The sequence below is a fragment of the Paroedura picta genome, chromosome 6 (assembly GCF_049243985.1).
Source record: "Paroedura picta isolate Pp20150507F chromosome 6, Ppicta_v3.0, whole genome shotgun sequence".
Taxonomy (NCBI): domain Eukaryota; kingdom Metazoa; phylum Chordata; class Lepidosauria; order Squamata; family Gekkonidae; genus Paroedura; species Paroedura picta.
Window position 1 is genome coordinate 460,025 of NC_135374.1, and position 14,780 is coordinate 474,804.

The 14,780-nt window shown below is 59.0% G+C and overlaps 1 protein-coding gene across 2 annotated transcripts in view; it reads left to right on the forward strand.

Annotated features, from left to right (window-relative positions):
* Positions 1-14,780, forward strand: part of FHIP1B (FHF complex subunit HOOK interacting protein 1B) — a 31,003-nt gene that overhangs the window by 13,938 nt on the left and 2,285 nt on the right. The window contains exons 2-9 of one of the 2 annotated variants that reach the window (XM_077341042.1): positions 7,816-8,121; positions 8,274-8,885; positions 9,552-9,710; positions 9,961-10,047; positions 10,322-10,489; positions 10,972-11,051; positions 11,174-11,343; positions 13,665-14,630. In XM_077341042.1, coding sequence (XP_077197157.1) covers positions 7,984-8,121; positions 8,274-8,885; positions 9,552-9,710; positions 9,961-10,047; positions 10,322-10,489; positions 10,972-11,051; positions 11,174-11,343; positions 13,665-14,630 — 2,380 coding nt within the window. In that variant the 5' untranslated portion in view covers positions 7,816-7,983. Of the gene's footprint in view, positions 1-7,795; positions 8,122-8,273; positions 8,886-9,551; positions 9,711-9,960; positions 10,048-10,321; positions 10,490-10,971; positions 11,052-11,173; positions 11,344-13,664; positions 14,631-14,780 lie in introns of both variants that reach the window. The other variant, XM_077341043.1, reaches the window with a different exon arrangement.

Genomic DNA, 14,780 nt, shown 5'->3' on the forward strand with positions numbered 1-14,780 from the left:
CCTGTCTCAGTTGTTCATAGAATCATAGGGCTGGAAGGGAACTCCAGGGTCATCTAGTCCAACCCCCCCTGAATGCAGGAAATTCACAACTACCTGCCCATCACAGTGTCCCCAATTCCTTGCTCAGATGATGCCCCCCAACCCTTCCCCCCCGAATCCCTGGCCATTCTGGGATTTAATAGTACATGTGAAGTCAGGTCAAGCACCCCCCCCCCCCCCAATTGCATATAGCAAACCCAGCTTGGTGGGCAGAAATTTTGGGGCCAGTTTTTACACAAGAGAAGGATACAGACCGTAATGCCATCCTGGTTCCAACCCAGAAGAGAGGAGGCTCCTCTCCAGACCCTGCAAAGACCGCCCTATCAGCCTGTGGTCAGTGGGGGGTCAATTCCGTGCCTCTCTGCTGCAGGGCAGGTCGGCAGGTCGGCTAGCAAGCAGGACGCCTCCTGGGGAAAGAACCTCCTGGCCTCTAAAGGGCAGGGAGCCCAACCCCTCCCTGCCACCTTCTACAGCTGTTATTGACAGGTAAACATGCCAGCAATGAGGGGCGGGCGCTAGATGCATAGGATCTCAGAAACACTTGGGATGCTGTGCCTAGAGATACTACATGGGCAAAATTGGGAAGATGTCTGTGGGTGAACCTCTTGTATTTCGTATCCTGCCATCCTGCCAGCAGGCCAAATATCTGACAGCCTGTTTTGCTGGATAAAGGTGTTAAGCAAGGATGCCTTTTGAGCCCTCTGTTATCGCTCAGAGAAGGACTGCCACTCTCCTTTCCTTACATTGGTGAAGCTGCCCGTTCTCAGGTGAGGCTGTCTCACTGTCTAGTAGTGGCCCTGGGTAAATGTATCTGCCTGTTTTCTAAATACCACTCTTGGGAATGTTTGGTAATTGATGCAGCAAAATCTAAGGTGGTCCTTTTGAGTAGGAAACCACAAGTAAGGGATTATCAGTAAACCTTGGCTGGTCTGACTCTGCAGCAGTTTAAATATTTGGGATTACTGTTCAGTGCTGACCTTTCAGGGAGGTCTCATGTGACCAGTAACAAGAGCTGGAAACAACACTGGGAAAGCTGCCACTGGGTTCTTTTATGCTTCAGGGGGACAATATACAGGCGCTCTTCTGCCTCCAAGGCAGCCGGTCACTTCCTATATGCGACTGGTGGATAGATAGAATTGACCACTGTTTAAGCTTCTTCGTACCATATAGCGGACCTCCAGGCAGAATAGCTCTCCCTTCCTGGCTTGGAGGCTTCTGTCATTGGTGTCGAAATGCCAGTTGGGTGCCCTCCTCCTCCTCCTCCTCCTCCTCCTCCTCCTCCTCCTCCTCCTCCTCCTCCTCCTCCTCCTCCTCCTCCTCCTCCTCCTGTTTTGCAAGCCAGCCTCCTGTTTCTCTACAGCTTTCCTCTCCCTTCTTCCTGTAAACTAGAAACACCCCAAAGTCGTAACCTTTCCTGATCAGGAAGCAGTTCCAGACTTTGGCATCTTTAGGGTGACCAATTCTGAGTTCCCCTTTCCTTTTCTGGTGGCTGCTGATTTCTGTCCTGGGGAAACATTTTCACCCCCCCACCCCCTCTGAGAGCTGCAGTGACCTGGAGAGCATTTGCCTCGCCACAGAGTGACACGGCATTGGGGATAGGAAAAACGACAAGATGCAGGCTTAGGAATTTTAGGAGTTTTCCTTTGGAAAGTATGGAAGTTTTCTAGTTTTCCAGTGGCTTAGGTTTGAAAGAAGGTGCTTTGTCTCAAATTGAAAACAAATTAGCTCGATAAAGGAACGGTACTGGTGTGAATGACTCAACGTGCCAAAGGGAAGGAAGGGTTGACTAAGTGAAAGAGCGTGTTCCACTTCTTGGTGCTTTTGGATCCTGGGAAACACAAGGCTGTCTTCCCCCACCAGCATCAATGAGGAGCAGGCATGTGCATGGGGCCTGAGTTGATTTGGCTGAATCTTAAAGGCTCCAAAGCACCCTTCCCTGGCTCAGATTCGGCCAAATCCAAAAAAGTCGGAAAGCAGCCGGCTCTTTAAACTTTAGGGAGGGCAGATGTGCCTCCTTTCCCTGATGCAAGCCAGCTCACTTGTGGGGAGGAAAGGGTGTCCTTGCCCACCCTTTCCTTGCTCTTCCCAATCCCTATTCTCCATGCCTTTTAAATGTCTCTCTCTGCTTGCCTGAGAAATAAGGGGAGGCATTTAAAGGGCGTGCTGAGCTGACTACATCAGCTGCTTGGCAGGCTCTTTAAATGCCTCCGCTCTGCTGACTGAGGAAGTGGGGGGAGTAGGCATTTAAAGGGCCTGTCAGGTAGCTGAAGATGACATGCTTGGTGGGCAGCTTGGTGGGCTGTCTCTCTCCCTCCCCCAGTGTATATATGGAGCTGGTCCAGCAGACCCCCAGTCTCCTCAAGAGGCTGGTTTTTATTGAAACAAAAATTACCATTGCGCATGTATAAGACTGCCTTTTGTGCAGCTGTATGCTGATACATTGCTAATGATACATTATTAGCTATGACCCTATGGTATAATGTTTGAAGGTTTGTTGTTGTTAGATGTGAAGTCATATCCGACCCATCGCGACTCCATGGACAATGATCCTCCAGGCCTTCCTGTCCTCTACCGTTCCCTGGAGTCCATTTAAGTTTGCACCGACTGCTTCAGTGACTCCATCCAGCCACCTCATTCTCTGTCGTCCCCTTCTTCTTCTGCCCTCAATCGCTCCTTCTCCAGGGAGTCCTTCCTTCTCATGAGGTGGCCAAAGTATTTGCGTTTCATCTTCAGGATCTGGCCTTCTAAGGAGCAGTCAGGGCTGATCTCCTCTGGGACTGACCGGTTTGTTCGCCTTGCAGTCCAAGGGACTCGCCAGCGTCTTCTCCAGCACCAGAGTTCAAAAGCCTCAATTCTGAGCTCTGCCCTGCGCTTTCCCAGGGCCTGTCTTGGAGGAGTGGTTTCTGTCTTCCTTTCAGGCTTTCTCCGCCTGCCTTTGGACTCCACCGGGGGGGGGGTATCGTGGCCCCCAGAGTTGCTGCTGCGGATCCTGTGGGTGAGGGAGCCTGCCCAAAGGCCTGGCGCAGAGGTGACTTTGCCAAGGCACTCGTCTGTAGAGGAGGAATCGTCCTGGAGGCAGAGCCCTGGCATTCTTCATGCTGCCACAAAGGACATGTGCAGTGGTGTGGGGGTGGGGGCGAGCGGGTGAGAGCAGGCAGAGTCTTTTTTTGGGGGGGCCAATATCTAGAATGCTTCCTTCCTGGCGTCTGTCTGGCACAGTCGGCATTGAAGCTCCTCAAGTGCAGGCGACGGGGCCCTGGCAAGAGGGGAGGCTGCCGACCTCTCTTGGTGCCTGAGGGGGCCCAGGGCTCTGCCCTTTATCAGGAGTAACCAGCTGCCTCTTTGCCTCTGGCTGTGCTTGCTCAGCCCCCCCCCCTCCCGGGGTCTCCAGAGGTTTTCTCCTTGAGTGGGAGGGTGGGGATCGCCTGGGAAGGGCTGGCCTCGTTTGGGCCAGGGGCTGCTGTGCCCTCCCTGTTTCCTGGGGGTCCTCAGCGTGTGCCAGGGCTGGAGCCGTTTCCCAGGCTGCCCGCCTGTGCCCAGCTACTTTCTCGCCTGCTGGGGGCCCTGGGGGACTACAGGGCTGTCTGCCAGCCGGCCCCCTCCAGCGGGGAGATTGGATGGCCTGTGTCCTTCACGGGACCGTTCAGACCCTGCTTTCCTCCTGGCGGGACCCCAAAGCGGTGTGGCCGTCAGCCCCAGTGAAGGTGGGGGGAGGGAGGCTTCTGAGGGCAGAGACGTCTGGACTGAGCGTGAGCTGGGGTGGGCTCAGCCCGCAGCCCGTCACGGCCAGTCTTGTCTGCTCTGGCTGGCAGGGGCTCTGCAGGGTCTCAGGTGGAGGCCCTTGGCGTGCCCGATGGCTGGGCCCTCCTTTCCTGGCCCCGGGGCCTTCTGCACGCCAGGCCCTGATCCATGTGCCCTGGCGGTTGGCCCTGAGCCTCCCAGGGCTTTGCTTTCTGCTGTTGAGGCTCAGGCGGCATGGAAGGCCTGTCTCTGCTTGAGATGGACCGGAATGGACTCGCCCCTCTGAGCTGGGCTGTTTGGGCTCTTTCCCTTGAACCCGCTGTGTGAGCCGCCTTAAAGGCAGGAGAGGGGAGGGAGGGAGGGAGGGAGGGGGGGCAGCTGTCTTGTTCCTGTAGGATCAGGTGGCTTGGCTTCCCACCCGGTGCCAGGGCCTGGGGGAAGGGGAGTGGCTGGTCAATCCTAGCAGACCCTTGGCTTTCCTCTTTTGGCTCCTGGAGAGCAAGCAGAGCCCTTTGCCCAGAGGGCTGGTTGTGCTTGTTCTGACCCACTTCCCTTGCTGAGGCATGACGGCCAGCTCCTGGCCCTGCCTGGGTGAGCACCCCAGCGGCACACCTGCCTGCCCGAGTGGGCCGGGAGAGCCCGCTGCTGGCCCTGGGTGGGGCCACCCCTGCGGAAGAGTGCTTGGCAGGCCTGGCAGAGTCGGGCGGGGCCGGCCTTTGCCCCAGAAGGGGCCGGAGCCTGTGGCTTCTGGGATTCCTCCTGAGGGCCTGGGGCAGGCCCGGGCAGAGCTGCCGGCTGTGGCCGGAAGGGGAGGGGCTCTGGCTGCTGCCGTGGGAGGCAGGGAGGCGGGGGGGGGGGGCCTTCCTGCCTGCGTTCCGGGAGGGAGAGCTTTGGCTCTTTGTGCCAGCAGGCCTCTTCTTGTGGGGCTGCCCGGCCTGGGGAGTCCAAGCTGAGGCTGGGGGTCTGATTGCTGTTTGTCACTTTCTTAGGGGAGCAGAACAAAGTGTGAGTCCAGCAGTTTTACAAACCCAAGTTTCATTCAAGGTGTGAGCTTCCGTGTGCACACACCCTTCCTCGGGCAATGGAACATGTGCCCGAAAGCTCACACCTTGAAGGCAACGGGGTTGGCCCTAAAGGTGCCCCGCTGGGCTCAGACTGTGTTGTGCTACCCACCTGGCTCTCTCTTCTCAGGGGAGCTGAAGTCTTCCTTCCCCAGAGGTCCTGGGGGCTGGGCCAGAAGCCTTCGATGGGAGAGGCCTGGGTGGGCCACAGGGCGAGGGCTGCTGGCAAGGCGGGTGCCCAGCCCTGGCTCTGGAGGGTGGCCACATAGCTGGATGGCAGGGGGTGGGGGTGGGGCAGGGGGCAGCCCCATTTATGCAAACCACTCCAGGACGGGCTGCAGGATTCCCTGAGGGGCCAGACTCTGCCCCTAGGCTGGAATCCCAGGCTAACCCCCACCCACGGTCTCTGCCACAGTTGGGGGAGAGTCCTTCATCAGGGACACCCTATCCATCTGGATGCCCCCTTTCTCCCAGAGCACCCTCTTTGCGGCCCCCCTCTGGACATGCTCCAGTTTGTCCACATCCCTCTTCAACTGGGGTGCCTAAAACTGAACCCAGGACTCCCAGTGAGGCCGAACCAGAGCAGAGTAAAGCGGTACCATCACCTCCCCTGATCTGGACACGGTTCTCTGTTTGATGCAGCCCAAAATCCCATTTGCCTTTTTAGCCACTGAGTCACACTGCTGACTCATGTTCAATGTATGGTCTACTAAGACTCCTAGATCCTTTTTGCACATGTTACTGCCAAGACAAGTCTCCCCCATCCTATATTGGTGTATTTGGGTTTTCCTACCTAAATGCAGAACTTTACATTTGTCCCTATTTATTCAGTTTAGCCCACTTCTCGAGCCTATCAAGATCATCCTGCATTCTGTTGCTGTCTTCAGTTGTGCTTGCTACCCCTCCCAGTTTAGTATCATCTGCAAATTTGATAAGTATCCCCTCTAATCCCTTGTCCAAATAATTTATAAATATGTTGAACCACACAGGCCCCAGGACAGATCCTTGGGGACTCCACTTGTCACTCTTTTCCAAGAAGATTCTGAACCATTAACAAGAACCCTCTGGGGACGATTTGTCAACCAGTTATTGATCCACCTGACAGAATTAGGATCCATCCCGCATTTTGCCAACAATTAGGGTCCATACCGCATTTTACCATTTCCTCATGGTCATGGCCTGAGACTGAGAACCCCGGATCTCGTATGCTGAGCAAAGCAGATTATCCTTTTTTAAGGAAACTTGTCTCCAAGGAGCTTAATGCTCTCTGAATGGCTCTTGCCCTCCCCCTCCTCACGGCAAACTTGCAAGGGGGGGGGCATGAGCGGAGTGATAAAGTCTGCTGGCCTCCAGCTGCCTCCCCGTACTGGTTGTCAACTCGACTGACAGGTTGCTAGAACGCGGCACGGATCCTGTGACGGTTGGGTGGATCAAGAACTGGTTGGCGGATCACACCCAAAGGGTGCCTGTAAATGGAGGGCCTCAGGGGTCTGCCCTGGGCCTCATGTTGCTCAGCATATTCCTAAATGATTCGGAGGAAGGAGTAGAGGGGCTTCTTATTGAATCTGCAGATGACACTGACCTGGGAGGGGGAGCAGACACACCAGGAGGCAGAAGACAGGTTGAAAGGCTACAAAACTGGGCCAAAATGAATAAAATGAATTTCAATAGTGATGAATTTAAAGGTCATCGTTTAGGTAGGAAAAATCAAAGGCATCACTGTAGGATCGGTAAGACTTTTTTTGGCAGTAGTATGTGTGAAAAGGATCGTGTTCAGACCAGACACTGAACATGAGTCAGCAGTGTGATTCGGTAGCTTAAAAAGGCAAACGGGATTTTGGGCTGTATTAAAAGAGGGTTGGACCAGAACCAACGGGTTTAAATTTATTCAAAAGTATTTTTGGCTAAACCTCCGGAAGAAGTTCCTTACAGTCAGAGCAGTTCCTCAGTTGGAAGAAGCTTCCTTGGGAGGTGGTGGGTTCTACTTCTTTGGAAGTTTTTAAGCAGAGACTAGGTAGTCACCTATGAGCCTCTTGTGGCGCAGGGTGGTAAGGCAGCAGACATGCAGTCTGAAGCTTTGCCCATGAGGCTGGGAGTTCGATCCCAGCAGCCGGCTCAAGGTTGACTCAGCCTTCCATCCTTCCGAGGTCGATAAAATGAGTACCCAGCTTGCTTGCTGGGGGGTAAACGGTAATGACTGGGGAAGGCACTGGCAAACCACCCCGTATTGAGTCTGCCATGAAAACGCTAGAGGGCGTCACCCCAAGGGTCAGACATGACCCGGTGCTTGCAGAGGGGAGACCCTTACCTTTAGGTAGTCACCTGACAGAAATGCTGATTTTATGAGCTGAGGCAGATGGGGAGTGGCTGGGCAGGAAGGGATGTGCCAGGGCTTGTCTCCTGTGGCCCTTCCTGGCATGCCCAGGGAATTGGCAAATGCTGCTGTGGGATGGGAGGTGAATTTCCTCCAGGCCAGGCTGGATTCCGGAGATTTTTGGTGGGGAGCATGAAACTGAGGTCCCTGTGGGTGGGCAGGTAGTTGTGAATCCCTGCATTGTGCAGGGGGTTGGACTAGATGACCCTGGAGGTCCCTTCCACTAGTGTTGCTGGCTTCCCCACTAAGCATCAGAGAGGGGGAGCTGCCTCATCCCCTCGGGGGCGCTTGGGAGGAGAAGGCCCCAGCTCTCCTCTCTCTGCCTGCTCTTGGGGGCTGGCTTCCTGCCGCCTTCCTTGTTGCAGAGTTCCTCCTCAGGGGATTTGTGCTCTTTCGGAAAGGCTGTGAGTCCTCGCCCCCCCCCCTGTGTGTGTGTGTGTGTGTGTGTGTGTGTGTATGTGTGTGTGAGATGGGTATTTTAAATAAAGTGGCCACTCCTCATATTACTCCTGGACAGGAATATTTAGGTTTGTGGGTAGCTCCTTGTGGCTGATGCAAGCCCCCCTTGCCCGGTCCCAAGACTTGGCTTTCGCTCTGCAGTGTGGCCCCATCCCACGAGCAGCATGGAGGACCCAGACGCTCGGACCCCCTGCCTCTCCTGGCCTGACCAGCCCCGCTCTGCAGCCGTCCGGCAAGCGTTGGGGGGCCGCTTGTGACTTCTGCCCCAGCCCTGCCTGGCCTGTGCTGTGCTGGCCGCGTCCCCTCCCCATGGAGAAGATGAGTTGGCTGAGCAAGCTGAACCCGCGGGCGGTGGGGCACCGGGCCAGCCGTGGGGCGGGCCTGCAGAGCCCCGTGATGGCAGATCCCGAAACCTGCCTCATCGTTTTCAAGAACCACTGGGCCCAGGTGAGTGGTGGCTGGGGGGGGGGGGTGACAGGTGGCTGTCCCTGGGGAAGAGGCCAATGCAGCGCAGGAGGGGGGGCAGCCTGGGCAGGGGGGGGTGCTGTAGTGGAGGTGGGGGCTGAACGGTTCTTGGCCTTCGGCTGCTGTCCTTCCAGGTGGTGAGGATCTTGGAGCAACAAGGGTCCCGTGTGGCCCAGGGTGCAGCGGATGACCTCAGCGCCGTGCGGAACAACACCTTCCAGATGCTGACCCTGCTGGCGGAAGAGTGCCCTCGGCCCGGGGCGGCCCCGGGCCCCATCCTGGAGTTTGTGGTGTCAGAGGGGGTGCTGGAGCGCCTGCTGGGCTGGCACCTGAAGCGGGAGGTCCCCGAGGAGCACAAGGTGGAGCTCCTGAAGCTGTTCGAGGTGCTCCTCAGCCAGGCTCACCAGCCCCTCCTGCAGCACCTGCCTGTGCGGGGCCCACTGCTGCACCTGCTTGGCCACTGTGCCGGGCCCGCCTCCCCGCGCCTGGAGAGCAGCCTGGTGCTCCTGCTAAACCAGCTCTGCGTCTCGGTGGCCCGGGAGCCCCCCCTGCTGGAGCTCTTCTTCCACAGCCCCTCCACGCAGGGCCCCGCCAACCTCCTGGTCTTCTCCCTCCTCGTCCCGTTCATCCACCACGAAGGGGTGGTCGGCCAGCAGGCCCGCGACGCCCTCCTCCTGCTCATGGCCCTCTCTGCCGGCAGCCACACCGTGGCCCAGTATATCACCGACCACTCCTACTTCTGCCCGGTGAGCGGGGGGTGGGGGGGAAGGGGTGGGGGGGTCAGGCAAGGGCCAGAGTTTCCCTCTGCGGGGAGGAACCTTCCGGATTCGGAGGCCTGGGCCTGCTTGGCCAGCATGCAGGCCCTTTGAGGGCCGGTGCTTGTTCCTCGGCCCAGGAGGCAAGAGGGCCCTGCAGGCCGCCGACCTCCTCTGGTGGAAGCTGCTGGGGCTGGCCAGTGCGGCCTGGTCCTGGGCAGTGGCAGAGGATGGGCTGTGCTGGCGGAAGTGCCAGGGGGCAACTGGAAGCCTGGCCCAGGGGCGGGAAGGCCCCTGAACCGAGGGCTCTGGGCTCCCTGGCATGAACCAGTCATTCCGGGGTGTGTCTGGGGGCCACCTTTTGGCCCTGTTGAGGCTGCAGCTTCCTGGGCCCTGCAGGGTGGGCCTGACTGCCCTGCCCTGACATGGCTGTGGGGCCACCAGGTGAGGAGTGAGACTGCCTCAAGGTTCTTCTTCCGCGTGCAGGTCAGGGGGGAGTGACGAGGGGGGTTGTCCTTCCCTGGCCCTCTGCTGCCCTGGTCTTGCACCTCGTAAACTCCCCAGCTGCTGTGGTGTTGCTTTGGGAATCCGGATTATGAAAGTTTGCACAGCTTCCGAGCCCCTCCTGAGGGACATTTGTCCTCCTTTGCCCGTGAGGTCCTGGCGACAGGCCTGAGTGCCCTCTACTCGTCTCTGCCCCGCAAGCTGGAGGTCCGGGGGGACGACTGGCACTTCCTGCGGCGTGAGGACTGGATCGGGGTCCCCTCCCTTGTCCTCTTCATGAATTCGCTGGAATTCTGCAACGCTGTCATCCAGGTGAGTCTCTTGCGTGGACGGGGGGAGGGCGGGCGGCTGCATGCCAGAAGGGACTATGCGTAGGTGGCAGGGAGACGGAGCCTGGCTTGGGCAGAGGTGTGCCCTGCAAGGGCTCCTCCGGGTGAACGGCCAGGAGCTCACCCCCTCTCTCCACAGCCTGGAAGGTGAGCAGCCCCCCCCCCCGCCCTGACATGTGCTCTCACACTCTCCCTCCCTCCTTCTCTCTGGCCGGCCGGCCGGCTGGCTGCAGGTGGCCCACCCCCTGGTGCAGAAGCAGCTGGTGGACTACATCCACAACGGCTTCTTGGTGCCCGTCATGGGCCCTGCCTTGCACAAGGTGAGGCTGGCAGTGGGAAGGGGGGCGGCGTGGAGCAGAACGCGCGGTCCTTGCCTGTGGCTCTGAAGGCCCAGTTGCAGGGAGGCCTGTTCTTGCCCCGTGCTTGGCCAGGCCCAGCTCTTGATGCCCAGGGTCCTGAGGGCCGCCCGTGCACGGAGAAGAGCGGCCAGCTTGGGGGCGAGTGGGGCGGAGCGGGGCGGGGCAGGGCGAGTTGGGCCGAATCCAGCTGAGCTGCCAGCTTCCTCCCCCCCCCCCCCTGCCCTTCCCTTGCCAGACCTCCATCGAAGAGATGATCGCCAGCACTGCCTACCTGGACCTCTTCTTGCGCAGCATCACTGAGACGGCCCTGCTCAAGGCCTTCCTGCGCTTCTTGCTGCTCCACCGCCACGACAGCAGCACCATCCTGGACACCCTGGTCGGCCGCATCGCCAGCAACTCCCGGGTGAGGGTCCGGGGCTCTGGGAAGGGGGAGCAGAAGGAAGGTGCTCCTCTCCGCCCTTTGCCAGCCGGGCATATCCCAGCGCCCTCAGTGGGCCCAGAAAGCCCACTGTGGTCGGTAGAGTCTATGGGGCAGAGATGGGGGCAGGAGGCCCTGTGCCCTCTTCCTTTTGTCTGTGCTGATTGAGAAGGTGTGTTTCTCGGGGTCCCTGGAAGGGAAGGTCAGCGATGTATGGGGGGGGGTGTCGAAGGCTTTGTGTGTCGAAGGCCTTTGGTTGAGCCCTTGGCTTCCCCTTCCCAGTTCCGGGGGGCCCTTGAAGCCCCCCTGAGCCCCTGGGAGAGCAGATGGGTGAAGACTCAGGGCTTATCAGGGCAGCCGGATCCTCCGAGGGGAAGAAAGAGACCGGGCCGAAGGGCCAGAGCAGCGGCCGCCTGTGTCCCACATTCAGGGCTTTCCTCTCATAAGTCCTCCTCACCTCCCTGCAGCTCTGCATGGTGTCTCTCAGTCTCTTCCGGACTCTGCTGAACCTCCACTGCGAAGACGTCCTGCTGCAGGTGGTGCTCAGGTAAAGCCCTCTGTGGGCGGGGCCGGGCGGCCTCCTAGCCCCACGTCCCCTTGGTGCGGATAGCCACCCCGTCCTCTGCCTTGGCACCCATCCTGCCTCCCTGCCTCCCTCCCTCTTGGCAGGTACCTGATCCCCTGCAGCCACATCATGCTGAGCCAGAAGCGGGCCGTGAAGGAACTGGACATCTACGGCAAAGCGGCCAGCAAATTCCTCTCGCTGACCCCCAGCTGCTGCCGCCCGGAGAACCTGCCTCCGCCTGACCATGAGGAGGAGCATGCCACCTGGTCCAAGGGTGAGGGGGCTCAGGGGGCCATTGCTCTCGCCTCTGGAGGGGTGGGGGTGGGGAGACAAGGACCCTTGATGGGCAGTCCGTGGTTGGGAGAGCAAGAAAAGCTGCCCATGAACAAAGGCGGAGGGCGAAGGGTGGAGAGAGGTTTAAAAGAACGCCTCTTTTCTATTACACCCCCCAGCCCCGCCCAAGTCCTTCCAGCCGCAAAGGGCCAAGTTCTTTTCCCCTGTTTCTGAAAGGCTGCTGGGGGGAGGGGCCCCCCACCAAGGCTCTTGAGGCAGCAGGGGCCCGCGGGCCGCCCCTCTGTAGGCCTGCTTCCTCTCGGCCGGCGCGAGGAAAGGCGTGGAATCCTTTGGCCACCTGGTGGCCAGCGTTCCTGGGCCCTGGGCCAGCCTAGGCGGGACAGGGGCATGCAGGGCTTGCGGTGTGTGTGTGTTTCTACCCTTTGCGGGGGTGGAATTCATCTGTCGGCCTCGGGCCTTCCTTTTCAAACAGAGAAGGCCTGGGGGCGGCTGGGGTGTGTGTGGAAGAGAGGGAGCCGTCCAGAGCCCAAGAGGAGCCTTTGGTGCCCTTGTGGTCGGCAGCCTCATTGCTAAGGAATGAGGAAAGCTGAACTTTTGCACGACGGATGGGAAAGGGGGGCGGGGGCTTGTGCCGTGTGGGAGCAGAAGGGAGGCGTTCTGACACCTGGGCAGAGACTTTGGGTCTGGCAATTCCAGCATGGGGTCAACTCTGTATTCTTAATGGCTCTTGGGCAGTTCTGCTGGATGATCTCTAGGGCAGCAGTCCCCAATGCAGTAATGGGTTTAAACTACAAGGACAACGATATAGGCTAGATATCAAGAAAAACATTTTCACAATCAGAGTAGTTCAGCAGTGGAAGGGGCTGCCTAAGGAGGTGGTGAGCGCCCCCTCACTGGCAGTCTTCAAGCAAAGGTTGGATGCACACTTTTCTTGGATGCTTTAGGATGCTTAGGGCTGATCCTGCGGTGAGCAGGGGGTTGGACTAGATGGCCTGTATGGCCCCTTCCAACTCTATGGCCCATTCCGCACAAGAATCAATGTGGCCAATTGTTTACAATAAACAATTCCGGAATTTTAAATAGTGGAATTCGGCATTATGCATACCTGCCTTTGTAGTGGAATCCAGCTGCATTTCAATCTTTTCCCACAGGTTTCCGGTCTCGCCAAAAATCGCTAGAAAGGAAGCGATTTTTTCTTTGCTTTGTCCTGCCACTTGACGTCACTCAAACGAACAGCCAATGGGCGGTCGTTATCATGCTCCCGAAAAGCCCCTTTCCCTTTAAGACAGGTTTAAAAACAAAACAAAAACATTGCAACGAATCTGCGTTGATTCGTTGCAACGGAGAGACCCATCTAGCTGGCAGGTGGGGTATGAGCTGGCGATTCATCGTTGCCACACTCCCCCGAGTGAAAAAAAAATCCCCCCCCCACCCCCGTGCACGGGTGCGATTTTCGGCCGAAAATAAAGGGAACTTGCAAACGGGGCTGTGTTGTGCTTGGTGACTTAAAGCAGCTCTGTGGAGGGATTGCAGCCGGAGAAGCCTCGCTGGGTGAATGAAGGCTCCCCGGTTCGTTGCTCTCCGCTCGCTCCGAGAAAAAAAAATGGCGATCGCTTCGCCGGAAGATCAGAGGAGAGAGCCAGGGGGAGGGACTTTGCTGAAACCGCAACAATGGTAACGCACAGAACTTTTTCGCTAGTGTTGCAGATTGGTTGCAAGAGTATAGTGCTTTCCAAAGGGTGAATCCACTTTTTGGGATTTCCCTGGAAGCGCTATAACGAAGCGCTTTTAGGAGTGTGGCAGATTGTGTACGACGTTGTGCATAACTGCATTTTAGTAGCAATTACAATTTGCCACACTCCTGCTACAATAAACCTGTGCGGAATGGGCCTGTTATTCTGTGATTCCATGATTCTAACTCCTGGTCCGGGGACTGTGACTGGGCCGTGGATCTGTCGGTACTGGGTCGCCGCTCCTCCCCAGCTGCTGCCTCGGGGGCTGCCCTGCCACTCTGCCATTGGCTCACCTTTGGTGCTCTCCAGCAGCCGCCATGGCAGGGTCTCCCCTCGGGCAGTGCCCCCCAGCGGGCGGCACAAAGTCAGGGGTGTCGGTGGGAAAGCAAGTGGAGCAGGGGCTCAAGCAGTGGCGGCAGCAATGTCCCTCGGCAAAAGACCAGCCCCCCGGGCCTCAGTAAAATTGTCAAGCGTTGACCGGTCCCCGGTGATAAAAAGGTTGGGGACCACTGCCATAGGGTAGTTCTGCCTCCTCTGACCCTCCTTCTCCCCCTCCCCCTCCCCGCAGGCCATGGCAGCCCCAGTGTGGATTCCTCTTCAGTGGTGACTGTCCCCAAACCCTCGACCCCTTCCCGGATCTCGTTCTTCATGCGCCAGGCGAGCTTCAGCACGGAGGCCTCCAGCCCCACCCCGCGTTCCCCAGGGACCCCCACCGGAAGCCCCTGCCACCGTCCCGGTCGCTGGGAGGAGGTCTCGGAGCTGGATGGGAACTACCTGGAGTATCTGCGGGACGCCCGCCTCAACATCGACCGCTGCGTCTGGGCCTGCCGGGTGTGGTCGGCTCCCTACGACGGAGAGGTGCCCTGTGCCGGCAGCTGCGCCCCGCCTCCCGATGCCTCCCTGCCAGTGAACAGCGACCACTTTGGCTACACTTCCTTCCACCCGGGGGGCCATCCTGGCCACGCACCTGCCTCACCCCGGACTAAAAAGCGGGGCTTGTCCGAGGAGGGGGTCCTGCTTGGGCCCCCGCCACACACCCCCACCTCCCCCCTCCCCAAGGACTCCGACAGCCTGCTCAACGGGGCCCATGAAGACACTGGCGTCAAGAAGGTCCGAAGGTGCCCGCAAGGGGGGGTGGTTGAGAACGGCGCAGCCCCTGGCCCTGAGCCAGAGCCAGCCTGGACACCAGCGCCCGGCCCGGACTCCCTCAAGGACGACCTGCCGACCCATTGCCCCCTGGAGAACGGTGGGGGCACCTCGACCCTCGAGAAGTTCCAGGCCGAACTCAGCCGGCTCGAGGAGGAGATGGGCGGTGGGGGCCAAGAACAGGAGCAGTCTACGCCGGAGCCCGACCCCCTCTCCCGCGAGCAGGAGGAGGAGGAGGAGGAGGAGGAGGAGGAGGCGGCAGCAGCCTTGCAGAGCTTCTCTTCCCAGCTGGATGGTGCGGGGCAGCCCCGGCCAGCTGACCCTCTGGCTCAGCTCCTCATCAGCCCCCCGCGGACCCCCAGCCAGCCCCTCAGCCAGCCCTTCACAGGTGAGCCCTTCTTCCTGCTTTCCCGAGGCCCCATGACTGGTCTGTGGCGGCCTCCTGACTTCCTTGCCCCGGAGGGCTTTGCCTGTGTGGGCCTTGGCCTCCCCCCCCCCCCCGAGCTTCCACAGGGCCTGCTGGGCGTGAGCCTAAAGG